Source organism: Salvelinus alpinus, chromosome 17 (assembly GCF_045679555.1).
Source record: "Salvelinus alpinus chromosome 17, SLU_Salpinus.1, whole genome shotgun sequence".
NCBI classification, from domain to species: domain Eukaryota; kingdom Metazoa; phylum Chordata; class Actinopteri; order Salmoniformes; family Salmonidae; genus Salvelinus; species Salvelinus alpinus.
The window spans coordinates 3,117,807-3,145,013 of record NC_092102.1 but is presented as its reverse complement, the minus strand read 5'-3'; the positions used below and the strand labels follow the sequence as shown (position 1 = coordinate 3,145,013).

Here is a 27,207-nt window from a genome sequence, read left to right as displayed (position 1 = left end):
TTTGTTCTGTATCTATCGACGCGACCCAGTCGTTCGTTCTAAATGTTCCATTGCCATACTGGCTGGCAACGTTCTTATGCTTTGCTTGCTAGCTAGCCAACTACGGCTAACTTACGGTCACGTCAAACAGTGTAGACAGAATAACAACAGTAGCTGCATTTGTTAAAGCTGTTTTCTGGTGACATTTATTTGGATACATCCATAACAATGAGTTAATGAGGTACGATTTCACCTGGCATAGAACATTTGCTCTCTTATTAGGACACTTAGAGGAGCTAACGTAAACTCACGTAAACTCGTACATCGCCTTGGTCCGTACAATTGCCCTTATTTTAGCGCCCCAAAAACGTAATACTTCCAGATCAACTGTAATGTCAATACCATTGTAAAGCACAATTTCTCCCCTTTCCAACATTATCAATTACATGACCTAAACGCTGCCCGTTTCTTGATAATTCAAGCAGGCAATGAGCCCCGTCGGGTCTTTTTAAAAATGGCGGGTGGGGAAGCGAAACTAATGCGTGATAGTGAGAAGGAGAGAGGTTGTGTGGGAAAATTGCTTTTTTTTCACTCGATCTGTCCAACTTATCACCTTATCGCCTCTAAAATGTAAATAAAACACTATAAAGAGTTTATATAATGTGTCATTGCATACCTATTTGAAGGTTTGTGTCGAATTTGAATCGGGTTTTTAGTGCGGTGCTAAAGTGATCTTAGAAGTAAACAGCGGCTTTGAGAATGATGATAGCATGCAATGATGACGCAAAAAATTACTAGGTATCCCCCCTTACCCCCGTCACTGTCCATTTCTTGTTTTTAAACGATAAGAGAAGTGCTACACCTGGTGGAGAGAGATTGTAAGACAGAAATAGTTGCTTTATGCGTGCTGTACGTTACGACATGACACGTCACGATGTAACGGAGGGTCCGTTTTTTCAACTTTTCTCCAATACTATAGAGCCATTACCATGTCGATCAACGCTTGAATAGAAACGTAGTTCACACCCCCGATTTTGAAGTCAACACAGTCGTTACAGTCCCATTAGTTTTCTTTGTAGCCTCGTTTGAATGTTGCGGTTGCGCACATTTGTACGGAATGGGGTGAGTTTACGTTAGCCAACAACACAGCTAACACAATAACTTCAAACTAAAGCTGGAAAGACCGCAAGCTAGCTGCACTTCGTTTCGTTTTACCCTTTTTCAATTGACATTTCTTTGTATGTATCCATAAAAATGCCAGCTGATTCATGATTGACTGTCTGAGAAACGCTGCCTGCCTCTCTCTCGTCCTGACTCCCGATCCCTACACGTTCATTACTATGGGACAGTTGAATATTTTAATATTGAAACAATGTTGCAAATGTCGTAAGGTTTATAGAAATCTCTGCTGTTGAAAACGAAATGTTAATCTAAAAGAAATGTGAGATAATGTCTAGATGTTTTTTCTCGTGGAGATCAAGTTTATAACTTGCCTGGCTGGGCTGATGAGACAGTGGATTGCACAGTCAGATGGAACAGAGTAAATATGCATTTTAACGTCATGGATTTAGCAGGTGGTAACTTGTGGAATAGACACCAGCTGGAATGCGTTTTTAACCAATCAGCATTCAGGATTAGACCCACCCATTGAATAATATGAGCTTAATGCAACCTATACTGTTACTGTTACGAACCATTCCCAACACTATTGTGTGAGAGAGAACAAGTGAAAGAGAACAAGTGAAAGAGAGAGAAAAGTGAAGAAATGTAAAGAAAAATAGATTAGGTTGGGGGGGGGGGGGTGTATGAAGATTCTTAAAACCAGTTCCCTTCTTCTCTCTTGTGGACAGTTATAACATTTAATCTGTTTGACAAAACCCACACAGCCTGATCATTGTACATGACACTCTTTTCTATATAATTGCCAAAAACCTGCCTCTACCCAAACCAGTGCTTCACGGCTTCACACATAAAGGCCCTCTATCCTGTTATAGTCCTTTATTGTCCCTTATCATCTTATTGCTCTTCCTCATGTCATTTCAGGTTGGGGAAATAGAGGAACAGCTTGCAGCCGCCAGGAGGGAGGTGACAAAGTCGGAGGAGGCCAATAAGAAGCTCCAGAGGGACGTGAAGGAGGTCAGTCGGGCCAATCTGTTCCTGACCAAGGCCTTTGGTCAGGGGTGGGAAACCTTTTTCGTTCGAGGGCCACATCGGTATTACGAAATTCAACGGAGGGCTGTAGTGATTTTTTCTATGACCTATTTGTTTGTCAAAATCAATTTGAGTGACAAAAAAGGACCGTTATTTAAAAATTATATAGGGCAATTATAATTTCCACATACAGTACTTTCTATCTAGTTTTAAATGCTCAAGTAAGGCCTGGAGAATCGATTTTTACACACCCCATGCCTTACATTCTATCAGTTCCCAAAGCCTCTCTGTTCAAGCTGCTTTTCTATCCCATTATGTGCATCCAATGCAAATTTCTCAAAGCACAGAGCATAAGAATGCCTAGTATGAATTACGGGAAAAGATGCATTAATGAGTTATATTCATCATGGATCAGTGGCAATATATCATATAGCTCCCGAGTGGCTCCTGAGTGGTGCAGCGGTCTAAGGCACTGCATCTCAGTGCTAGAGGCGTCACTACAGACCCTGGTTCGATTCCAGGCTGTATCACAATCGGCCGCGATTGGGAGTCCAATAGGGCGGTGCACAATTGGCCCAGCATTGTCCGGGTTAGGGTTTGGCTAGGGTAGGCCGTCATTGTAAATAAGAATTTGTTCTTAACTGACTTGCCTAGTTAAATAATGGTTCCAAATATAAATGTAAAAGTCCAAACATGTAGTTAATGATGCATAATAATTTTTTGTCAGTTAAAATTGAGCTTACAGCACTCTGGTATTCCAAGGCTGTCTCCCATCCAAGTACTCACCAGGCCCGACCTTGCTTAGTTACCAAGATCAGACATGTTCTGGGTGGTATGGCCACAAGCATACTTGGCTCATCGCTGCAACTCCCCAATTGGCTCGTTAGAGGTAAAGGTCGAGTCATGCATGCTCCTGTGTTATATTCTCCTACATTCAATTCACATTTCCACAAACTTCAAAGTGTTTACTTTCAAAATGGTACCAAGAATATGCATATCCTTGCTTCAGGGCAAGAGCTACAGGCAGTTAGATTTGGGTATGTCATTTAGGCGAAAATTGAAAAAAAGGGGGCTTTCCCTAAGAATATATATATATTATAATATTATTAAGCATGTCAATTAATATTGAATATAAAAGAAAGAGTAGCTATAAGATGAGCCCTAGGTGACAAAAAAGCCTGTGCACATATTAAATGACTGAACAAATGTGATAATGAATAGTCAATTCATATAAATGTGCACATTTCTCAGTCAAATGTTTAGGTTACCATTTTATACAGTTTGTGATATTCACAATGTGTAATGTATAATCATATGTTTATTTGGATGATTAACCATGCTTCACTACATTTCTGCATCGTTCAGGCTCTGTGCCAGAGGGAGGATATGGAGGAGAGGATTACTACATTAGAACGCAGGTAACTCTATTTGATATGATACTGGCTTGTGTGATTTTTCACTTCCCCTTTTTCTACACCCAGTACAATGGTGCCAAACTACCAGGTTTTTCCCTCATTATCTGAAAAGCGGTCACCAAGGTGTCACGACACATGTACCTTTCGTCTTTATCTCAATGCTTGGGTATTTTTAATCGTTACAGCACACTGCAATAGTTGGCTTGTGTCTGCATACTGTACATACAGTGAAGAGCGGACGTGCATAACTAATGGTCAGGGATGTAGTGGAGCATAAATGCACATCAACTTTGTTGCGAAAACGTTTACACTCCTACTGTGCCAAATAAGCTTTGTTAGCGTTAACATTGACATTACTCGCTGCCGGTCATCGGCCCGACCAACGTTCACCGTTGGTGTTATCCACCTTCCTTACCATCACATCACCATGTGTCCATGTTGTTTGCAGGTACCTTAGTGCTCAGAGGGAAGCAACCTCTCTACATGACATCAAAGACAAGCTGGAGAATGAGCTGGCCAGCAAGGAGTCACTGCACAGACAGGTAATGGTTAACAAACGACTACAAGGGTGGCTTACATAGATGTACAATAACCCTGTAAAAAGGAGTAGGTTATATCCAGAGTAGCATTGTCTTTTAATACTTAGGCTCAGATTCTTACAGCCAATTTCCTGTACCTAGATTTAAGTCATTCTCAATGGAGTATCTCCATTAAAAGTGTGTGTTGGTCCAGGACTAGGCTTAATCTGAGTCCAGAAAACCGGCCCTCGGGCTCAGACCTGGATTGTATAAAAATATCCCTGACTTCATCTGCTCTCTTCCCTCTTTCTCGTCCTGTGTGCTGTCAGAGTGAGGAGAAGAACAGGCAGTTCCAGGAGCGTCTGGAGGACGCCAAGCAGAAGCTCCAGCAGACCCTGCAGCGGGCCGAAACACTGCCCGAGATTGAGGCCCAGCTCGCCCAAAGAGTGGCTGCCCTCAACAAGGTACTGTACTGGATGTCTAAGTTCACTCTGTTTGTTCTGTCTCATGTGGATATTTCTGACTGTCTGTGAAACTGCTTGGTTGTGTCTGTCTGTCCACTTTCTACCGTCCGTCCGTCTGTATGACCTGAGTTGTCCTCCCTTTTGGCAACCCAACTATTTGTCCGTGTGTTAGTCTGAGTTTATATTTGATCTCATATACAGACACTATCTTTTCTATTTAGGCAGAGGAATGCCATGGAAACTTTGAGGAGCGACTACGACAGATCGAGGCACAACTTGAAGAGAAGAATCAGGAGTTGCAGAGGGTAATAAATGCAGTATTTGTTTGTACACTGTAAACCCCAATGTGCTGTCATTATTCAAACATTTTTAGGAAACCTGTTGCACTAAATATATCTGAGTACAGTTACTTAAAGTGATTTTGGAGTCATTACTCAAATCGATAGAGTCGATGTGACCCTGTAGGGCAGGGGTGTCAAACTCGTTCCATGGAGGGCCTAGTGTCTGCTGATTTTGAGTTTATTCCTTTCAGGTAAGACCTAGACAACCAGGTGAGGTAGGTTTCTTACTAATTAGTGACCTTAATTCATCAACCAAGTACAAGGGAGGAAGGAAAACCCGCAGACACTCGACTTTCCGTGGAATGAGTTTGACACATGCTGTAGGGGGATCCAGATTTGAGTTGGACGGTATCAGCTTGCCTTTTCGAGTGAATTGCAGAATTACCACTTATGACTGTAATTGTTAGTGACAGACATTTTTTTAATTTTTTATTTAACCTTTATTTAACTAGGCAAGTCAGTTAAGAACAAATTCTTATTTACAATGACAGCCTACAGCTGCCAAACCCTGCCAAACTCCCAAGTGGCGGTCTAAGGCACTGCATTTCAGTGCTAGAGGCATTACTACAGACCCTGGTTCGATTCCAGGCATTATCACAACTGGCCGTGATTGGGAGTCCCATAGGGCGGCGCACAATTGGCCCAGCGTCGTCCAGGTTAGGGTTTGTCTGGGGTAGGCCGTCATTGTAAATTATAATTTGTTCTTAACTGACTTGCCTTGTTAAATAAAGGTTAAATAAAAAATAAAATATCTTATTTCTCAAAAATGACTAAATCCTGAGGCCCATTATCCTGCCATTCATCCACCGCCATCACCTCATGTTTCAGCATGATAATTCACGGCCCCATGTCGCAAGGATCTGTACACAATTCATGGAAGCTAAAAATGGCCATGGCCTGAATACTTACCAGACAGAGCATGTTTGGGATTTTCTGGATCGACAACGGGTTCCAGTTCCTGCCAATATCCAGCTACTTCGCACAGCCATTGAAGAGGAGTGGGACAACATTCCACAGGCCACAATCAACAGCCTGATCAACTCTATGTGAAGAAGATGTGTCGAGCTGCATGAGGCAAATGGCGGTCACACCAGATACTGACTGGTTTTCTGATCCGCGCCCCTACTTAATTTTTTTTTTTACACTACATGGCCAAAAGTCCTTCAAATTAGTGGATTTGGCTATTTCAGCCACACCCGTCTCTGACAGGTGTATAGAATCGAGCACACAGCCATGCAATCTCCATAGACAAACATTGGCAGTAGAATGGCCCGTACTGAAGAGCTCAGTGACATTCAACGTTGCACCGTCATAGGATGCAACCTTTCCAACAAGTCGGGGGGCCTTGTAAGGATCCAACGGCGAGTGAGTAATCCCCCTCTACCGTCAGTCCTATTAGCCAACGTGCAATCATTGAATAACAAAATGGATGAGCTCAGATCAAGGCTATCCTAACAACAGGACATTAAAAACTGTAATATCTTATGTTTCACCGAGTTGTGGCTGAACAACGACATGGATAACATACAGCTGGCAGGGTTTTCGGTCCATCGGCAAGATAGAACAGCTGCCTCCGTTAAGACATGGGGTGGCGGTCTGTGTCTATGTGTCGATAACAGCTGGTGCACAAAATCTAATATTAAGGAAGTCTCACGGTTTTGCTCGCCTAAGGTGGAGTATCCCAAGAGAGTTTTCATCTGTATTTTTCGTAGCTGTCTATCTACCACTACAAACTGATACTGGCACTAAGACGGCACTCAAAGAGCTCTATAAGGCTAAAAGCAAACAAGAATCCTTCTAACCCCCCCCCCCCCCCCTTAAAAGAGTTAGATGCACTATTGTAAAGTGGTTGTTCCACTGGATATCATAAGGTGAATGCACCAATTTGTAAGTCGCTCTGGATAAGAGCGTCTGCTAAATGACTTAAATGTTAAATGTAAATGTAAGAAAATGCTCATCCAGAGGCGGTGCTCCTAGTGGCCAGGGACTTTAATGCAGGGGAACTTAAATCCGGTTTACCTAATTTCTACCAGCATGTTAAACGTGCAACCAGAGGAAAAAACAAACAAACTCTAGACCACCTTTACTCTACACACAGCGACGCGTACAAAGCTCTCCCTCGCCCTCCATTTGGCAAATCTGACCATAACTCTATCCTCCTTATTCCTGCTAACAAGCAAAAACTAAAGCAGGAAGTACCAGTGGCTCGCTCAATAATGAAGTGGTCAGATGACGCAGATGCTAAGCCACAGGACTTGCCACTGCGGGTTTTGCTAGCTCAGACTGGAATATGTTCCGGGATTCTTCCGATGGCACTGACGAGTACACCACATCAGTCACTGACTTCATCAATAAGTGCATCGATAACGTTGTCCCCACAGTGACCATACGTACATACCCCAACCAGAAGCCATGGATTACAGGCAACATCCGCACTGAGCTGAAGGGCAGAGCTACTACTTTCAAGGAGCGGGACTCTAACCCGGACGCTTACAAGAAATCCCTCTATGCCATCCGACAACCCATCAAACAGGCAAAGCGTCAATACAGGACTAAGATTGAATCGTACTATACCGGCTCCGGTGATTGTCGGAAGTGGCCGAGCTTGCAAACTATTAAAGACTACAAAGGGAAGCACAGCCGCGAGCTAACCAGTGACACGAGCCTACCAGACGATCTAAATTACTTATATGCTCGCTTCGAGGCAAGCAACACGGAAGCATGCATGAGAGGATCAGCTGTTCTGGACGACTGTGTGATCACGCTCTCTGTAGCCGATGTGAGTAAGACCTTTAAACAGGTCAACATTCACAAGGCCGCACTCCGGACATGCGCTTACCAACTGGCAAGTGTCTTCACTGACATTTTCAACTTGTCCCTGACCGAGTCTGTAATACCAACATGTTTCAAGCAGACCACCATAGTCCTTTTGCCCAAGAACACCAAGATGACCTGCCTAGATGACTACCGACACGTAGCACTCACGTCGGTAGACATGAAGTGCTTTGAAAGGCTGGTCATAGCTCACATCAACACCATTATCCCAGAAACCCTAGACCCACTCCAATTTGCATACCATCCCCAACAGGTCCACAGATGATGCAATCTCTATTGCACTCCACACTGCCCTTTCCCACCTGGACAAAAGGAACACCCACGTGAGAATGTTATTCATTGACTACAGCTCAGCGTTCAACACCATAGTGCGCTCAAAGCTCATCACTAAGCTAAGGACACTGGGACTAAACACCTCCCTCTGCAACTGGATCCTGGACATCCTGAAGGGCCGCCCCCAGGTGGTAAGGGTAGGTAACAACACATCTGCCACTCTGATCCCCAACACAGGGGACCCTCAGGAGTGCGTGCTCAGTCCCCTCCTGTACTCCCTGTTCACCCATGACTGCATGGTCAAGCACGACTCCAACACCAGCATTAAGTTTGCCGAAGACACAACAGTGGTAGGCCTGATCACCGACAACGATAGGGAGAAGGTCAGAGACCTGGCAGTGTGGTGCCAGGATAACCTCTCCCTCAACGTGATCAATACTAAGGAGATGATTGTGGACTACAGTCAAAGGAGGACCAAGCACGCCCCCATTCTCATCGACTGAACTGTAGTGGAGCAGGTTGAGAGCTTCAAGTTCCTTGGTGAACACATCGCCAAAAAAACTATCATGGTCCAAACACAGCAAGACAGTCGTGAAGAGGGCACGATATTGCCTCTTCCCCCTCAGGAGACTGAAAATATTTGGCCCTGGTCCTCAGATCCTCAAAACGTTCTACAGCTGCACCATCGAGAGCATCCTGACTGGTTGCATCACCGCCTGGTATGGCAACTGCTCGGCCTCCGACTAACAAGGCACTACAGCGGGTAGTGCGTACGGCATCTATACCAGGCGGTGTCAGAGAAAGGCTCCAAAATTTGCCAAAGACTCCAGCCATCCTAGTCATAGACTGTTCTCTGCTAACGCACAGCAAGCGGTACCAGAGCGCCAAGTCTATGTCCAAAAGGCTTCTTAACAGCTTTTAACCCCAAGCCATAAGACTTCTGAACAGCTAATTAAAATGGCAACTTGGACTATTTGCATTGTCCCCACCCCACATTTTTTACACTGCTGCTACTCTCTGTTTATTATACATGCATAGTCACTTTACCTCTATTTTTTTATTTTTTATTTAACTAGGCAAGGCTTTAAGAACAAATTCTTATTTACAATGACGGCCTAGGAACAGTGGGTTAACTGCCTTGTTCAGAAGCAGAATGACAGATTTTTACCGTGGGGATTTAGCTTGGAGATTTAGAACTAGCAACCTTTCGGTTACTGGCCCAATGCTCTAACCACTAGGCTACCTGCCGCCCCTCTACATACATGTACAGTCCCAGTCAAACGTTTGTACACACTTACTCATTCCAGGGTTTTTCTTAATTTTTTACTATTTTCTACATTGTAGAATAACTGTGAAGACATCAAAATTATGAAATAACACATATGGAATCATGTATTAACCAACAAATGTTTACCAAATCAAAATATATTTTGTATTTGAGATTCTTCAAGGTAGACACCCTTTGCCTTGATGACAACTTTGTACACTCTTGGCATTCTCTCAACGAGCAAAACAAAAGTGAGGTCCATACAGAAATGGTTTGTTAAGATTGGTGTGGAAGAACTTGACTGGCCTGCAAAGAGCCCTGCCCTCCACCATATCGAATACCTTTGGGATGCATTGGAACGCCAAATGCAAGCCAGGCCTAATTGCCCATCAGTGCCCGATCTAACTAATGCTCGTGACTGAATGGAAGCAAGGCCCCTTCACAGAAGAGTGGAGGCTGGTGTAGCAGCAAATGGGAGCAGCAAATCCATATTAATGCCCATGATTTTGGAATGAGATGTTCGACGAGCAGGTGACCACATACGTATCGTAATGTATCGTGACCAACAGATGCATATCTGTATTCCCAGTCATGTGAAATCCATAGATTAGGGCCTAATGACTTTATTTCAATTGACTGATTTCCTTATATGAACTGTAACTCAGTAAAATCTTTGAAATTGTTGCATTTATATTTTTGTACAGTGTAGTTAGGATTTTGTACAAAATGTTTCACCTGACCGGTAGCTAAGCAGGTAGAGTAGTGAACTATGGAACACTCAGGGATGTGAGGGGTATGAGGTCCAATGAAGTTGAATTTCGCTACACAAGCATTTCGCTACACCGGCAATAACATCTGCTAAACACGTGTATGTGACCAATTAAATTTGATTTGATTTATGTGAAACCACAATTTCTGCACTGTTGTTAAAATATTTGTTTTTCTATTTAGTATAGTGTGCGTCTGTGTTAAGAATCCTAAATAATGCCATAGATACAGTTTTTTGAAAGATAGTAAACTTGAAGGAAAAACAAGGAAGCGTGTTGTAACATGCATACCTGTTATTCCAACTGATTATAGGCTATTATAGCCAGCGACTTACCATTGCATCAAGACGCTTAGATGAAAACAGTGGAGAGAAAAAAACGGTTATCTGATAATCACACGATGCTTTTTATTGCTAACCAGCAGATGTCACTTATGTGCATTGTGAACAGATAATGAAGCTCTGAGTAATGAACCGTTCTTTGGCACAATTTGGTGAAGGTGCCGAAGCCTTCAGAAAACGTTAGTTTCCCGTCACTACAACACTACCTGCAGGTCACATTATGATGGCTTGCAAAGTGATGTGCAATTCCTATTGGAATCCAGCCAGAGTTAGGATATCCGTTGATATCAGTTATTCACCAGCAACCTGCATTCATAATGACTGCCAGGGTTAGGAACAGTGAGAGGAGACTGCATAAGCCTTTTAAACTGGAACATACATTTCAGTCAAGGGTGCAAAAATTCTAACTAAATGACTGGATTTGTTTAGAAAAATGTGTGTTATTTATTTTTAGTGTAGCATAAGATTAATCAATCCCTCAATGTACATGCAAAACACAGGTATTAAAAACGATTTTCGAAAATTCACCTGCAGTAGAACAAGCTGGGAAAAAAGTTAATTTGTTATCATAACTTAACTTGACTTTGAGTTCAACTTACTATAATTATTTGATTAAAAAATACCTTGGGTTTACAGTGGTCTATTATAAAGTCTCATACATGCTTATAACAAGTTACAAACCATTATACCTGCTATACTTTACCTACTAAAGTGGCCATGTGTTACAATGTGTTCCTTACCCTCCATTTTGGCCAATCAATTTAAACCCAATCCTGTCTTTATGAACTGTATGAACTCTTATTCTTACCCAAAAGCTCACGGTTTCTTCAGCTTTTTCTTTTCTCTACCTTGACCCTCACTACGTAATTTCATCTGTTTCAGGCAAGGCAGAGAGAGAAAATGAATGACGAACACAACAAACGCCTCTCGGATACGGTGGACAAGCTACTGTCTGAGTCCAACGAGCGACTGCAGCTTCACCTCAAAGAGAGAATGGCTGCCCTAGAGGAGAAGGTACTATAAGGCATTGTTAACCATATGCTAAATTAAGCTAATATTGCCATCAATAATCATAAGTATTTTTTTTATCGACACAATCAATGGCAAACATGAGTAAACTTGGCATAATCACTCCTCTACTCTTCTAGAATGCACTGTCAGAGGAGTTAGCAAACATGAAGAAAATCCAAGATGATCTTTTAGCAAACAAGGTACATATCTTCCCCTTATTGTATCCAGTTGATCCGATTTCAATATGTACATCGTTGTTGTACTTTACATCTGTCGATACATGGAATGAGGACATCAGCAGTACTTTATACTGATTTATAACTTTGGACTCGGGTCTTACTCATCGGTTGTTTTTAGGGCTATACACCGACTTTTGCAAACCCTTTTTGGGATACTAGTGTGGATAGTTTACCCTCCCCAGTCTCAATATGCAATTGAATCTATCATCGCAAGGGTTTGTCTGTTTCGCCGCGAGAACTGGAGACCAGTCACACTGCTCTGCACTGATAACAATATGTTGGTTTTGCCAACAGACAAAGACTTCTGTGATCTTGTAGTTTTGTCAGTTCTGTCTGTTCTTTAGTGATTCGTATATGTGTTCTTTGTTTTGTTATTTTAGTATGGAAATAGATGCATGTAAACAAGTAGGCACTTTTCTTTAGTGGAATATAATGTTATCCTGTACTGTGCTCCCATCTCTCTCTCCCAGGACCAGCTCATAGCCGAGCTGGAGAGGATTCAGCTGGAGGTGGATCAACTGAGGGGGAGGCCTGGCTCTTCCTATTCCAGGTTAGCCACAATTGAGCTGCAAGGGTATTTATAAATACATTTGATAAAAGCATAAAATAAACACATTTGTTCTCTCGAGGGAAAAGTTATCCACCCCTTGTCAGAGGATCATGTTATGAACACTGTACCACTCCTAAATGATAGACTTTCTAAATGTTTGTTTAATATTTTGCTAAGACGACCAAAGCAAAGATTTTAGAGCAGAGATATTATCAATATGTTTTGCCCTAATACCCTCAAAACCAACAAAAATAATGGTTGGTGACAAGTCACTGATGGTTAAAGGTCCTGGACAGTCAAAATCATGTTTTTCACGAAATTGGATGATAATTGGATGAAACCAGATCAAAGTAGGACTACCAAAGTATGAAAAAATGACTGTTGCTTCTACATTGATAAAATTGTATCTTAAAGTTACTGGTCCCCTCCCCAATGTCAAATGGATTCAGGAGGCTGGATGGAGGCAAGATTATTAAGGGCTTTTTGTGACATCACAAAAATACTAATTATTTCTCCCCAATTTTCGTGGTATCCAATTGCTAGTAATTACTATCTTGTCTCATCGCTACAACTCCTGTACGGGCTCGGGAGAGACGAAGGTCGAAAGCCATGCGTCCTCCGAAACACAACCCAACCAAGCCGCACTGCTTCTTTACACAGCGCGCCTCCAACCCGGAAGCCAGCCACACCAATGTGTCGGAGGAAACACCGTGTACCTGGCTCCCTTGGTTAGCGCGCACTGCGCCCGGCCCGCCACAGGAGTCGCTGGTGCGCGATGAGACAAGGATATCCCTACCGGCCAAACCCTCCCTAACCCAGACGATGCTAGGCCAATTGTGCGTCGCCCCACGGACCTCCCGGTCGCGGCCGGCTGCGACAGAGCCTGGGCGCGAACCCAGAGTCTCTGGTGGCGCAGCTAGCACTGCGATGCAGTGCCCTAGACCACCCGGGAGGCCCACAAAAATACTAATTTGAATACATCAATGGTAAAATCTTATTCTCTTACCGAATTTAAATAAGTTGCACCTTGTAACCAACATCGCAGGAGAAAGGTTTGCTGAGGGGCGTGGTTTACAAGCCATTCGGAAAGTATTTGTAATGTTACGGCCTTATTCTAAAATTGATTAAATTCATTATTGTTCTCATCAATATACACACACACAATACTGGGGTAATGACAAAGCAAATTTTTTTTTTTTGAAATGTTTGCAAATGTGTAATAAAAAAAAAGAGAAACACCTTATTTACATAAGTATTCAGACTCTTTGCTATGAGAATCAGGTGCATCCTGTTTCCATTGATCATCCTTGAGATGTTTATACAACTTGGATTCGGTCGTTTGTAGCAAAATGGGAAATGTTGTTTTTTACATTGGATAAAAGTAGAGACTCAGCTACACAATGACATATCATACACTGCATTTGAGGAACAATGTGAAAGTAACTCTGCTTTGAAAGTTGATCAACTTGTAAACTCACTTTTGAGAAAATCGCATTTGAATGTTTTGGTATCTAGTGAAGAGCTCTTCTTTATCTACACCCATTCAGCATCATTCACACACTCTTAAGCTTTAGCCCCACTCATCTCGGAGCGCTCTCGGAGCGCACACTTGACGTTCTGGCCGATGATTTATTTGCCTATGGATAACATGAAAACAGCCTAACCAGCTCTGCTGGCAACAATTTCATGACTCTTTTTTGCAGATGTTTACTGACACCCGCAATATTCAACGGGTGTTGTACACACGTCACGTATCGTTAGCTAACGAGCAAGCCAGCTAACGTTAGCTAGTTAAACGACAATGAACAAAGTTCCAACAATGCCTAACGTTAGGCTCTAACTAGAAAAGCAAACAGCTCTGAGAAACGAATAATAACCTCCACTAAGGAGCCAGCCAGCTAACGTTAGCTAGGTAGCTAACAGTACACTTCAGCTTAAGACATATAGCTAGCTAGGTAAACAATGAACCTAGCAAGGTAAACAACATTTAAGATCACACATGTCACGTAACATTAGCTAACGAGCCAGCCAGCTAACATTAGCTAGTTAAACAACAATTAACAACGTTACAACAATGCAACAGTGCTGGGAGCTAACCAACCAGGTTCAATGTTAGCTAGCTAACATTAGGCTCTAACTAGAAAAGCAAACGGCTCTGGGAAACAAATAATAATGTCAGCTAGGGAGCCAGCTAGCTAACGTTAGCTAGTTAGCTAACAGTACACTTTAGCTTGAAATAAAACCACTTTTTGTCGAAATTAGAAATGTGTAATATGTTAAAATGTAGCTAGCTAACGCTAGACTATCTTACCTGTATACATCATTATGCATGATGGACGTGTCTCCCTGTCAGGAATGCCATACCACGGTTGCCCTTAGTTTGAAGATATAATCCGGAGACAGCTGTTTTCGCCATCTCCTTAGCTATCATACTGAAATTCCACTGATTTCAAAACTTGATCCTCCAGAAAGTGGAGAACAACACTTATGCAGCTTATGTAACACTTAACACTTAATAACACTTATGTCATCCGGTGTTCGACCGGATTACCAACACCAGACTGATGAGCTAAAATAGACATAAACCTTGAATATGGCAGACCAATCCGAACTCCTTTCTCAGCATGTTCAGCCCACTCGTTATCTCAGCCAATCATGGCTAGTGGGAAAGTTGCTATCTTTTTATGTGGCTTAACCAACAAGGCTCGTAATTTAACAATTTTATTCGTATTTACAGATGGCATACAAGTTTTTTTAAGGCACATGAAAGTTCACATGTTCGAGAAGGCATTTCTGCCAAAAAACGGATTTTGATAAAAAATATATTTTTTACCATCCACCGGCTCTCCTGTGAAGTCGTGACTTGCGACATACACCTAGTTTCCTGAATCGGGTCACAAATATAAAATATATTTTGATTTGTTTAACACTTTTTTGGTTACTACATGATTCCATATGTGTTATTTCATAGTTTTGATGTCTTCACTATTATTCTACAATGTAAACAATAGTAAAAATAAGAAAAACCCTTGAATGAGTGGGTGTGTCCAAACTTTTGACTGGTACTGTACTGTAGGTGTTTTCAAAGAATCGCCAGTCAAGGTGAGCTCCCCCCCACCCAAACATCCTACTAGCTCCCGCTCACTCAATCTGTCTTTTCAGACTTCCTGGTAGTTTGACATGAGAGAAAAAACATTTTTATCATTTTTATCCATAAAAAATATTATAGGTGATGCTTTAGTCACTCAAAAGGCTATTTTACATGGGAATCAGAATGACTGTTCCGGACCTTTAAGTTTACATTGTTCTTCTCACTTTCTGTTAGTTGAGGTAGCATTAGATTTCTTTCTAATGTAGTGTAAAAAATAAAGCATATATTGTGATTGAGGATAAAATGTCACAATTTCCCTCAATGCTTCTACACCTGCATTGCTTGCTGTTTGGGGTTTTAGGCTGGGTTTCTGTACAGCACTTCGAGATATTAGCTGATGTACGAAGGGCTATATAAAATAAACTTGATTTGATTTGATTTACAAATGTTAACTTTTTTCATTAAAACCACTTTAGGATCCGCCCCTTTTTTTCAATTTTCACCTAAAATGACATACCCAAAACTAACTGCCTGTAGCTCAGGCATTGAAGAAAGGATATGCATATTCGTGATATAATTTTAAAGGAAACACTGAAGTTTGTGGAAATGTGAAATGAATGTAGGAGAATATCACACATTAGATCTGGTAAAAGAAAATACAAAGAAAAAAAACAACAATTTTTTAATGATTTTTTGTACCATCATCTTTGAAATGCAAGAGAAAAAGGCAAAAAATATTATTCCAGCCCAGGCACAATTTAGATTTTGGCTACTAGATGGCAGCAGTGTATATGCAAAGTTTAAGACTGATCCAATGAACCATTGCATTTCTGTTCAAAATGTTGTACCAAATGTGCCTAATTGGTTTATTCATAACTTTTCAAGTTCAGAACTGTGCACTCTCCTCAAACAATAGCAATGGTATTCTTTCACTGTAATAGCTACTGTAAATTGGACAGTGAAGTTAGATTAACAAGAATTTAAGCTTTCTGCCAATATCAGATGTGTCTATGTCCTGGGAAATTTTATGGTTACTTACAACTTCATGCTAATCGCATTAACCTATGTTAGCCTATGTAACCGTCACATGGGGGACCCACCGATCCTGAAGAAATGCATCACTTTTTTTTTTCAGGAAATGAGAGAAATACATTCTGAAAGATGTGCTATAACGAATAAAGTGTTTTTATTTTCTCATCTTACAAAATATGACAAACTCTTTTGGGCAGTGGTCAACTAACTTTTTTGGTGACCACTGCCCTATGCAGGCTGAGATCTACAGCACAGATGTTTTTTGTTTTTTTTACATTACTTAAAAAACGTAAGCCTATGCAACAGTAATCTATTAAAAACAGTTTTGTATCAATGAGGTTTGTGCAGTATGCTATAGGCCCAATATATTATCACTGCATATTGGCTATGATTGAATTTGCCCTGCCAATGTTGTTCCTCTCTGTATTTAAAAACTTGATGTATATGATCACACTGGTAATAGATCATCATTTGTTGTATTACTTGTGAGACACAGCTAAGTGAGCATACATTTAAATTATTTTCTTTCTACATTTTACTGGACTAATGGTGCCTGCATCTGATGGTCAGTCTCAGCGGAGGGATAACATCAGAGGTTCTGCCTCTCATCGTTGAACCGTCCCTCAGCTCTCCCCCCTCCGCTAAGACTGACCAAAAAGGGGAAACCGTCTTCGAGCTGATGCTGAAACTCAAGTCACACCGCATCATTTCTACCTCATACACAAATTCATGTTGTTACTCCTATGACTAGAGAAAGTGAAATATTCCACGATATTAAAAAACACAGCCGCTAATAATAACTACGCAAGCCTATCGATACACTTTGCTACTCATTCATTGAAGCTGCAGTGCTGGTTGCAGTACAAGTGGAGCAGCGCCTTTCATGGCTTATAAAGTGTTGAATAAAAAGTATTGACTGTGCTGAATGAAACTTAAACATGAACTCACTCATAAAAACAGCACTGCTGTATTTGTTGGCAGTCTCTCTCTAGTCATGGTTTTAGACGTTTTCACAGTATCAACGAGAAAGTCTATAGGTGCACTTGATTTGCTCTCCGAGCACGCCGAGTAGGCAGAGTTTGTACCTTCAGACACATGAAATGGTTTAAAATGGGAATACTTCACCTACCCGGTGTTCAGGGCAGCTGAAACAAATGCACCTACTGCCAACAACGCAAGACAGAAAAAAGTAGGAATGCAAGGCTTTATTATAGAAATGTTTCGCCATTAATGTCTTATGGCTGGGAGCAGTATTGAGTAGCTTGGATGAATAAGGTGCCCAGAGTAAACTGCCTGCTACTCAGGCCCAGAGGCTAAGATATGCATATTATTAGTAATATTGGTTTGCCTATCCAATATGGGGTCATATTGCACTTCCTAAGGCTTCCACTAGATGTCAACAGTCTTTAGAACATTGTTTCAGGCTTCTACTGTGAATGATGAGGGAATGAGAGCTGTTTCAACCAGGTTTCTGGCAGAGTGCCACGAGCTCACTCAGGCGCGCCCCCGTGAGAGGTAGCTGCGTTCCTTTTCGTTTATAAAGACAAAGGAATTCTCCGGTTGAAACATTATTGAAGATTTATGTTAAAAATATCCTAAAGATTGATTCTATACATAATTTGACATGTTTCTACGAACTGTAATGGAACTTTTTGACTTTTCGTCTGGCCTGCGAGTCATGAATTTGGATTTTTGAACTAAACGCACGAACAAAAAGGAGGTATTTGGACATAAATTATGAACTTTATCAAACAAAACAAACATTTATTGTGGAACTGCGATTCCTGGGAGTGCATTCTGATGAAGATCATCAAAGCTAAGTGAATATTTATAATGCTATTTCTGACTTCTGTTGACTCCACAACATGGCGGGTACCTGTATGGCTTGTTTTTGTGTCTGAGCGCCGTACTCAGATTATTGCATGGTGTGCTTTTTTCGTAAAGTTTTTTTGAAATCTGACACAGCGGTTGCATTAAGGAGAAGTTTATCTAAAGTTCCATGCATAACACTTGTATCTTTTATCAATGTTTATTATGAGTATTTCTGTAAATTGATGTGGCTCTCTGCAAAATCACCGGATGTTTTGGAGGCAAAACATTACTGAACATAACACGTCAATGTAAACTAAGATTTTGGGATATAAATATGAACTTTATCGAACAAAACATACATGTATTGTGTAACATGAAGTCCTATGAGTGTCATCTGATGAAGATCATCAAAGGTAAGTGATTAATTTTATCTCTATTTCTGCTTTTTGGGACTCCTCTCTTTGGCTGGAAAAATGGCTGTGTTTTTGTGACTAGGTACTGACCTAACATAATGATATGTTGTACTTTCGTCGTAAAGCCTTTTTGAAATCGGACACTGTGGTGGGATTAACAACAAGTTTATCTTTAAAATGATGTAAAATGCTTGTATGTTTGAGGAATTTTAATTATGAGATTTCTGTTGTTTGAATTTGGCGCCCTGCACTTTCACTGTCAAGTCGATCTCAGCCGTAAGAAGTTAACTAGGAATGCCTTGGAGATCGACCATTCTATCGCGATCAACTGTTTGTGACCAATGCTGTAGGGCGAGCAATGTGAACTCACTTCCTTCCAATCTATTTTGAAGATCTCTTTCAGGGAGTGCCTCAGAGCTCCGGTACCCCCAGGGTGGTGGCTCCCTCCCAGCCGGCTATGGCAGCTCCTCCTGTGGCGTGGTGGTCCGAAGGGCACACCGCGGCCGATGGGCTTCCCCTAGGGATGAAAGCAACAAGGTGAGGATCTCATGGACTATCTACAGTACTGTAGCTCTCTGGTAGCCTTCGCCCGTAACGTATTGGCTATAGCCAACTCCTAGAAAAGAAAGGCTGCGCATTTACAGTGCCTTCGTAAAGTATTCAGACCTCTTGACTTTTTCCACATTTTGTTACGTTACAGCCTTATTCTAAAATGGATTAAATAAATAACAATTCTCAGCAATGTACACACAATATCCCATAATAACAAAGTGAAAACTGTTTTTTAAAAACATTTTTGCAAAATAAAAAAAACAAACACCTTATTTACATAAGTATTTAGACCCTTTGCTATGAGACTCGAAATTGAGCTCAGGTGCATCCTGTTTCCGTTGATCATCCTTGAGATGTTTCTACAACTTGATTGGAGTCCACCTGTGTTAAACTCAATTGATTGGACATGATTTGGAAAGGCACACATCTGTCTATATAAGGTCCCACAGTTGACAGTGCATGTCAGAGCAAAAACCAAGCCATGAGGTCGAAGGAATTGTCCGTAGACCTCCGAGACTAGATTGTGTTGAGGCACAGATCTGGGGAGGTGTACCAAAACATTTCTGCAGCATTGAAGGTACACAAGAACACAGTGGCCTCCATCATTCTTAAGTGGAAGAAGTTTGCAACCACCAAGACTCTTCCTAGAGCTGGCCGCCAGGCCAAACTGAGCAATCGGGGGAGAAGGGCCTTGGTCAGGGAGGTGACCCAGAACGCAATGGTGACAGAGCTCCATAGTTCCTCTGTGGAGATGGGAGAACCTTCCAGAAGGACAACCATCTCTGCAGCACTCCACCAATCAGGCCTTTACGGTAGAGTGGCCAGACAGAAGCCACTTTTCAGTAAAAGGCACATGACAGCCCACTTGGAGTTTGCCAAAAGGCACCTAAAGGACTCTCAGCCCATGAGAAACAAGATTCTCTGGTCTGATGAAACCAAGATTGAACTCTTTGGCCTGAATGCCAAGCGTCATGTCTGGAAGAGACATGGCACCATCCTTACGGTGAAGCATGGTAGTGACAGCAACATGCTGTAGGGATGTTTTTCAGGGACTGGGAGACTAGTAAGCATCGAGGCAAAGATGAACGGCGCAAAGTACAGAGAGATCTTTCATGAAAACCTGCTCCAAAGTGCTCAGGGCCTCAGACTGGAGTGACGGTTCACCTTCCAACAGGACAACGACCCTAAGCACACAGCCAAGACAATGCAGGAGTGGCTTTTGGACAAGTCTCTGAATGCCTTGAGTGGCCCAAGCCAGAGCCTGTACTTGAACCTGATCGAACATCTCTGGAGAGACCTGAAAATAGCTGTGCAGCAGCTGTGACAAAGCTTGAGAGGATTTGCAGAGAAGAATGGAAGAAACTCCCCAAATACAGGTGTACCTGTGTAAGCTTGTAGCGTCATACCCAAGAAGACTCAATGCTATAATCGCTGCCAAAGGTGATTCAACAAAGTACTGAATAAAGGGTCTGAATACTTGTGTAAATTATATATTTCATATTTTAAAAAATAAAATAAATTAAATCGCTAAAATGTTTAAAAATATTGTTTTTTGCTTCGTCACTATCCGCTATTGTGTGTAGATTGATGAGGGGGAAAAAACTATTTAATACATTTCAGAATAAGGCTTTAACGTAATAAAATGTGGAAAAGTCAAGGGGTCTGAATACTTTCCGAAGGCACTGTATGTGGTTCCGATGCAATTGAATAAATACCAACATTTCAACAGCTTTGCTGCCTTTGTAAGGGTTTCAACTCCTGTCCCACAATGTACAGTCTTGGACAAGTCTAGCTCTCTGGGTGGTGCCTAATTTTGTGTTTTAATGATTTATTATTGACTGAGTGACCTGTCACTCCTACACATTGGGGCCATTTAGTTTGAGTCTTGATGTGACATGTAAGGATACAAGTACACTGTAAGACATTTCTCTAATTTCAACAGTAAAACACTGTTGAATGCACAGTAAAATACCATAAATGTGTTTTACAGAATTAATTATGGGAACGCAGTACCCCCACAGAATACAGTAATATACTGTATTAGAAGAATTTCTACAAATATTTTCCTCTGCAGCACTGACTATTTTCTGCCAGTAATTTACTATAATTCAGAATACAGTATCATACTTTATTTTTGGAGCTCCAAAAACCTTTTGAACACTAGTGGGTGCATAGTATTGTTGTTTCTGACTCATTAACATATTTTAAGGCATGCCTTGAAGTGGCTATATTTGTTGCACCCGTTAGTGAGAGTCCTGTGCCAATTTAGGTGAAACGTTTCACAGTGGTTTTCAAATAACCAACTCATCTTCAAGCTTTGTTTGGCAAACCCTGTCTTACTGTTCATTTTACAAGAAATGTTTAACAGTGTAGCTAACAGCATTACAAGTCATGTCTCTTCTTTTCTTTTTCTCTCCTCTGTCTCTCTGCAGTATGGAGAGTGGGACAGAGGCACCATGCTGGGTTCCAGGTTTGAGGGGGGAGCTGATGGGGGCTGCTCGGACGACGAAGAGGACAGGGAGACCCTGTTTGGCTCGGAGCTGCTCTCGCCCAGCGGACAGACGGACGTGCAGACCCTCGCCATCATGCTGCAGGAGCAACTGGAGGCCATCAACAAGGAGATCAAGTAAGTCTTCTGGTACAACGCAAACAGGAATGGTGGGTTTGACTGAATTCCTAACGGACCTAAAATTGCCTCAGAAATACGTCAATAAACTACACTCTTACTATATCCTCTGTCCCATTCGATGGGTGATCCAGAGGGCAAAACCCCAACATTAACTAAAAATCGACCGCTCTTTGCTTTTCTACTCTGCTTTATCCAAACCAGGAGTGAATAATAACACCGATACAGATGGAAAAACTCACACTCAGTTGCTTTACTCAAGCCAGAGGTTTATTGCACATGCATATCATAAAATAGTGATACCGCAAACATCTCTTTGCGGCTCTCCTCAGGAGTTTTTTTTCCTATTTTTCTCCCTTCTCTTTCTTCTCCTCTTTTCTCATCTCCTCCACTTGCCCCTTTCTGTCGCATCACTCTTCCTTTCCTCCCCTTTCTCCTCTCGTTGCCACTCTCCTCTCAGGCTGATCCAGGAGGAGAAGGAGAGCACTCAGCTGAGGGCGGAGGAGATCGAGAGCCGGGTGAGCAGCGTGGCCTTGGACTCCAACCCTCTCCTCCCCCCCTCCTCACTGGGCGGGGGCAGGGAGAGTGTGGGGAGGGGCTACATGACCCCCTCCCTCACTTCCTCCACCTTGGCCTCCCCGTCTCCCCCTAGCTCTGGACATTCCACCCCCCGACTGTCACATTCCCCTGCCCGAGAGTCAGACAGACAGGTACAGTACCGTACTGCTGGTGGCTGTCTGTGTTTGGACACATCTAGCATTTCAATGTGCACTTCTTGGTTGTTGCTCCCCAACGGGTAAGGCTAGTTGAAATGACATCATGTCAGTTTACAATCAGAACTGGTTATAACCTAGTTGTAGCATCATTTCAATAGTTTTACCCGCTGGGTAAAGGAGCTTCTTCTTTATGTCTACACTGTGTTTGATTGTGTCTATTTGTGTGTTTGCATTTACATTTTACATTTAAGTCATTTAGCAGACGCTCTTATCCAGAGCGACTTACAAATTGGTGCATTCACCTTATGATATCCAGTGGAACAACCACTTTACACTTCACTTCACTCCACTTTTTCTTTTGTTTGGTCTTCTAAATATATTCTCATGTGGCTGCGCGAGAAAAACAATTATGCCAATCTGGTATTATTGTTGCTGCAAGTCTCAAGTGTGCTGTGACTTAAACAAGCGGAATTGTTTACAGTACAACAAATAAATATAGTTTTCTATTGTGATTATAATGGGTGGAACTGTCTATGGGGTTCCAAATGAATTAAACTAGCACAGTTACTTGAATGAACACATCTTCCTACAGCAATTAAAGTGTATTAGAGTGGTCTACAGTGAACTGATTCTCTGTCAATACAGAACAGCAAAGAGAGCGACGACTGCCGGGCGCTAGCCCTGATTGACTCCACCCCTCCTCCAGTTCCTCGCGCTCTGCGATTAGACAGAATGACTCACACACACCCAGGGGCGGGGCTGGATGATCACCGCGAATTCCGCAGGTACAGAAATGACTTTAGTCTACATTGTGTGGTGTTTGTTAGGAAGCTAGGTAATATAATTGACTTCCTGTTGAAATAAAGAAAAAATAATATATAAAATAGCTTGCCAATATAATATATATAGAATAGATTACCAACTAGATCCGTGACCCTCATGTGTCACTAGTGATGTTCTGAGATTAATTTGTCAGTCTGTCTGCTGATGGTGCAACCACCAGTAGTCAGGACTCTCTCCACAAAGCCAGCAAGAGGAAGAGCATCAAATCCTCCATTGGACGCCTGTTTGGAAAGAAGGAGAAAGGGAGGATTGGAGGACCTGGGAGTCAGTCTGCCTCTCTGGGTAAGTCAATATAGAGTGTTAACCATGTGTGTGGTATGAGGGTTAGAAACAATGTAAGGTTGCCTGCACACTTATACAGTATACACTATTTCTTGTAATATCATTTACCCTAAAGACATATACAACAAGGTCAGCTACTTTCACAGTTTTACGAAGAAAAACCGATGGCAAAACCGATTTTCCAGTAATCATGTGGAGTATTCCTAGACAAGGGCTCACCAACCTTGTTCCAAGAGAGCTACAGTCCTGGAGGTTTTCACTCCACCCTAATATAGCACACCTGCTTCTAATAATTAGCTGGTTGATAAGCTGAATCAGGTGAGTTACAACTGGGGTTGGAGCGAAAACCTACAGGAGGGTAGCTCTCCAGGAACAGGGATGGAGAACCCTGTCCTAGACAGAGGTGGTTTAAGCCAGTGTTAAACTCATTCATTCAATGGAGGGCCTAGTGTCTGCAGGTTTTTATTTTTTATTTTCAATTAAGCCCTAGACAACCAGGTGTGAGGAGTTCCTTACTAATTAGTGACCTTAATTCATCAATCAAGTACAAGGGAGGAGTGAAAACCCAGACACTCCGCCCTCCGTGGAATGAGTTTGACACCTGTGGTTTAAGCAGTGACCTTTGACCTCAGCCTCCACGCCCTCTGATGACCTGGGATCAGCCGACCCCCTGGGCCTGGCCAAGATGGGAACTGGCACCGTGGAGAAAGATCGCCGCAGCAAGAAGAAGCAAGACCTGCTAGAAAAAGCCTGTCGTCAGGGTCTTCCCTTTGCCTCATGGGATGGCCCCACCGTGGTCACATGGCTTGAGGTACGTTGTCTCACTAGTTAACTATCTGGGAGGAAATCATTAATGATGTGCAGTGTTTTACCTGAAGGTGCTCCATTTAATTATGAGTGGATCTGAATAACGTACAGTACCAGTCAAAAGTTTGGACACACCTTTTCAGTCAAGGGTTTTTCTTTATTTTTTTACTATTTTCTACATCGTAGAATAATAGTGAAGACATCAAAACTATGAAATAACACATATGGGATCATGTGGTAACCAAAACAGTTAAACAAATCCAAATATATTTAATACTTGAGATTCTTCAAAGTAGCCACCCTTTGCCTTGATGACAGCTTTGCACACTTGGCATTCTCTCAACCAGCTTCATGAGGAATGCTTTTCCAACAGTCTTGAAGCAGTTCCCACATATGCTGAGCACTTGTTGGCTGCTTTTCCTTCACTCTGAGGTCCAACTCATCCCAAACCATCTCAATTGGGTTGAGGTCGGGCGATTGTGGAGGCCAGGTCATCTGATGCAGAACTCCATCACTCTTCTTCTTGGTCAAATAGCCCTTACACAGCCTGGAGGTGTGTTTTGGGTTATTGTCCTGTTGAAAAAAGAAATGATACTCCCACTAAGTGCAAACCAGATGGGATGGCGTGTCACTGCAGATTGCTGTGGTAGCCATGCTAGTTACGTGTGCCTTGAATTCTATATAAATTGCAGACAGTATCACCAGCAAAGCACCCCCACACCATCACACCACCTCCTCCATGCTTCACGGTGGGAACCACACATGCAGAGATCATCCGTTCACCTACTCTGCATCTCACAAAGACATGGCGGTTGGAACCAACAATCTCAAATTTGGACTCATCAGACCAAAGGCAGATTAAGAAGAAGTATCTTCTTATTATTGGTAGTTTTTTCCTTTAGTAGTTTTTTTGTTGTTGCAGCAATTTGACCATTATGGCCTGATTTACGCAGTCTCCTCTGAACAGTTAATGTCAAATAAAATAAAATGTTATTGGTCACATACACATGGTTAGCAGATGTTAAAACCTGTTCGGGATCAGTGTACCACTGGCGCTACAATTTCCGGTCGAACTGGAGGGCGGTAATTCAAATAAATTCTAATAGTTATTATAGCTGTTAAACATTTAGGTACATAAGTGTCTTATATAGGCTGAAAGCTTAAATTATTGTTAATCTAACTGCACTGTTCAATTTACAGTAGCTATTACAGCGAAAACATGCCATGCGATTGTTTGAGGATGGCACCCCACATCAACAAAGAAAATTGCACTGGTACATGTTTCATACATTCACATATAAAGATTAAATATTCACTTACTTTTTGAAAATCTTCCTCTGATTTGTCATCCAAAGGGTCCCAGAGATAACATGTAGTGTAGTTTTGTTAGATAAAATCATTTTTTTATATCCCAAAAAGTCTGTATAGTTGGTGCCATCGATTTGAGTAATCCACTTGTTCAACTTGCAGAGAAAGAAATCCAAAAATCTACCCCTAAACTTAGTTTCAACAAGTCAAAATACGTTTGTATTTACTCCTCAGACACCCTAAAATGTAATCAAACTATAATATATTTTTCGGAAAGAAGTATGTTCAATAGGAAACGGATTTTAGCAGGTGCGCAACTTCATCATGGCGCACGATGACACAGATTTTCAAGACTGTGTCTTCATGGGACTTCCGGCAATGGCGAAGCTCTAACAAGACGCGTCTGCGTAGCGTCCTCGAACTTTCGAAAAATTAAGGCATTTTGACACGGTTTACCGGTTCGTTAATAGTGAGTTGGAAGTTAAAACATCTATTCTATCGCCAAAGCAAAAGATGCCCAATATGTCAAAGCCTCAGACGAGGCATGGAAAAATGCCCCTCTCTGACAGCCCTTCTTCGGCCTCGTAGGATGCTAGCTCGGAAGAAGCACCAGCATGGTTCAGAATGGAGATGGACAAGGGTATAACAAGAATCCAAGAGACACTTTCTGAACACCTCAGCAAAATTGATATACTGGTCGATAAACTCCACGAAGACCAGAAAGTCACAAAGGGACGAGTGACAAAGTTAGAAGAAGACCATGCTGACCACCAGGCTGCCATCCTGGACGTCCGCGAGGAAGTGGACCAAAAATACAAGAAGTTGGAAGACGCCATCTCTAAACTCGAGGATACATTTTATTATTACGAGACTACAAGGTTTCCCGGAGGCCCGTGGAGGGAAGAGACGCAATCTCCTTTCTACAGGAATGGATTCCCAAAATTCTGGATCTATCCCCTCCGGGAAACGACTGGCTAGATGGCTAGCGTGATAATGACTGGCGAGGTAAAGTTGGATCATAGCTAATGCTGGCTGTGCTATTTAGCCAGCTCGCTAAGTTTACAAGGGTGTAGCTATAGCTACTATACATCCACACTATGCCAGGTAGTTACATTTTTGCTGTCTACTTTTATTTTACGCAGATAGGTCGGGTTTGGTTAAATAGTTATTTGGCTTTTGACTGGGTTTCAAGCCTAACTATGTTGTTTATATTTCTTCGTGGAATTTTAGCTACTATTACATTTGCTGGCTTGTTTATTGTTAGAGATGTATGCTAGCATTAGTGATACTGAGGCAGGGATAAGCTACACACTGGCTGTCCGCCTAATTGCCAGCTAGCTGATAGCTTTATACTTGTGTATGTGCGTACATATATAATATTTTTGGGGGGGAGGGTGAACTCAGGAGGATGGTGATTGTTTGACTACTTGTCCCTATTTTTTATATTTGAGAGATGATAGTTTATCGTCTGGTAAAGATTTTCATTTATACATCATAGCTTGATGTCTTTTTTCCTTACCTGCTGGTCATCGCTTTTGTCGCCGTGCGGGACAGGTTTCAGGGCGCATTGGGGA

The 27,207-nt window shown here is 42.0% G+C and overlaps 1 protein-coding gene across 5 annotated transcripts in view; it reads left to right on the top strand.

Moving 5' to 3' along the window:
- Positions 1 to 27,207, top strand: part of LOC139541973 (liprin-alpha-3-like) — a 63,299-nt gene that overhangs the window by 14,566 nt on the left and 21,526 nt on the right. For 3 of the 5 annotated variants that reach the window (XM_071346913.1, XM_071346912.1, XM_071346916.1), the window contains 14 exons: positions 2,023 to 2,115; positions 3,496 to 3,548; positions 3,994 to 4,087; positions 4,393 to 4,527; positions 4,749 to 4,832; positions 11,234 to 11,365; positions 11,500 to 11,562; positions 12,072 to 12,175; positions 18,892 to 19,036; positions 21,484 to 21,677; positions 22,138 to 22,387; positions 23,039 to 23,178; positions 23,397 to 23,518; positions 24,151 to 24,329. In XM_071346913.1, coding sequence (XP_071203014.1) covers positions 2,023 to 2,115; positions 3,496 to 3,548; positions 3,994 to 4,087; positions 4,393 to 4,527; positions 4,749 to 4,832; positions 11,234 to 11,365; positions 11,500 to 11,562; positions 12,072 to 12,175; positions 18,892 to 19,036; positions 21,484 to 21,677; positions 22,138 to 22,387; positions 23,039 to 23,178; positions 23,397 to 23,518; positions 24,151 to 24,329 — 1,788 coding nt within the window. The remainder of the gene's footprint in view (positions 1 to 2,022; positions 2,116 to 3,495; positions 3,549 to 3,993; positions 4,088 to 4,392; positions 4,528 to 4,748; positions 4,833 to 11,233; positions 11,366 to 11,499; positions 11,563 to 12,071; positions 12,176 to 18,891; positions 19,037 to 21,483; positions 21,678 to 22,137; positions 22,388 to 23,038; positions 23,179 to 23,396; positions 23,519 to 24,150; positions 24,330 to 27,207) is intronic. The other 2 variants (XM_071346914.1, XM_071346915.1) reach the window with 2 other exon arrangements.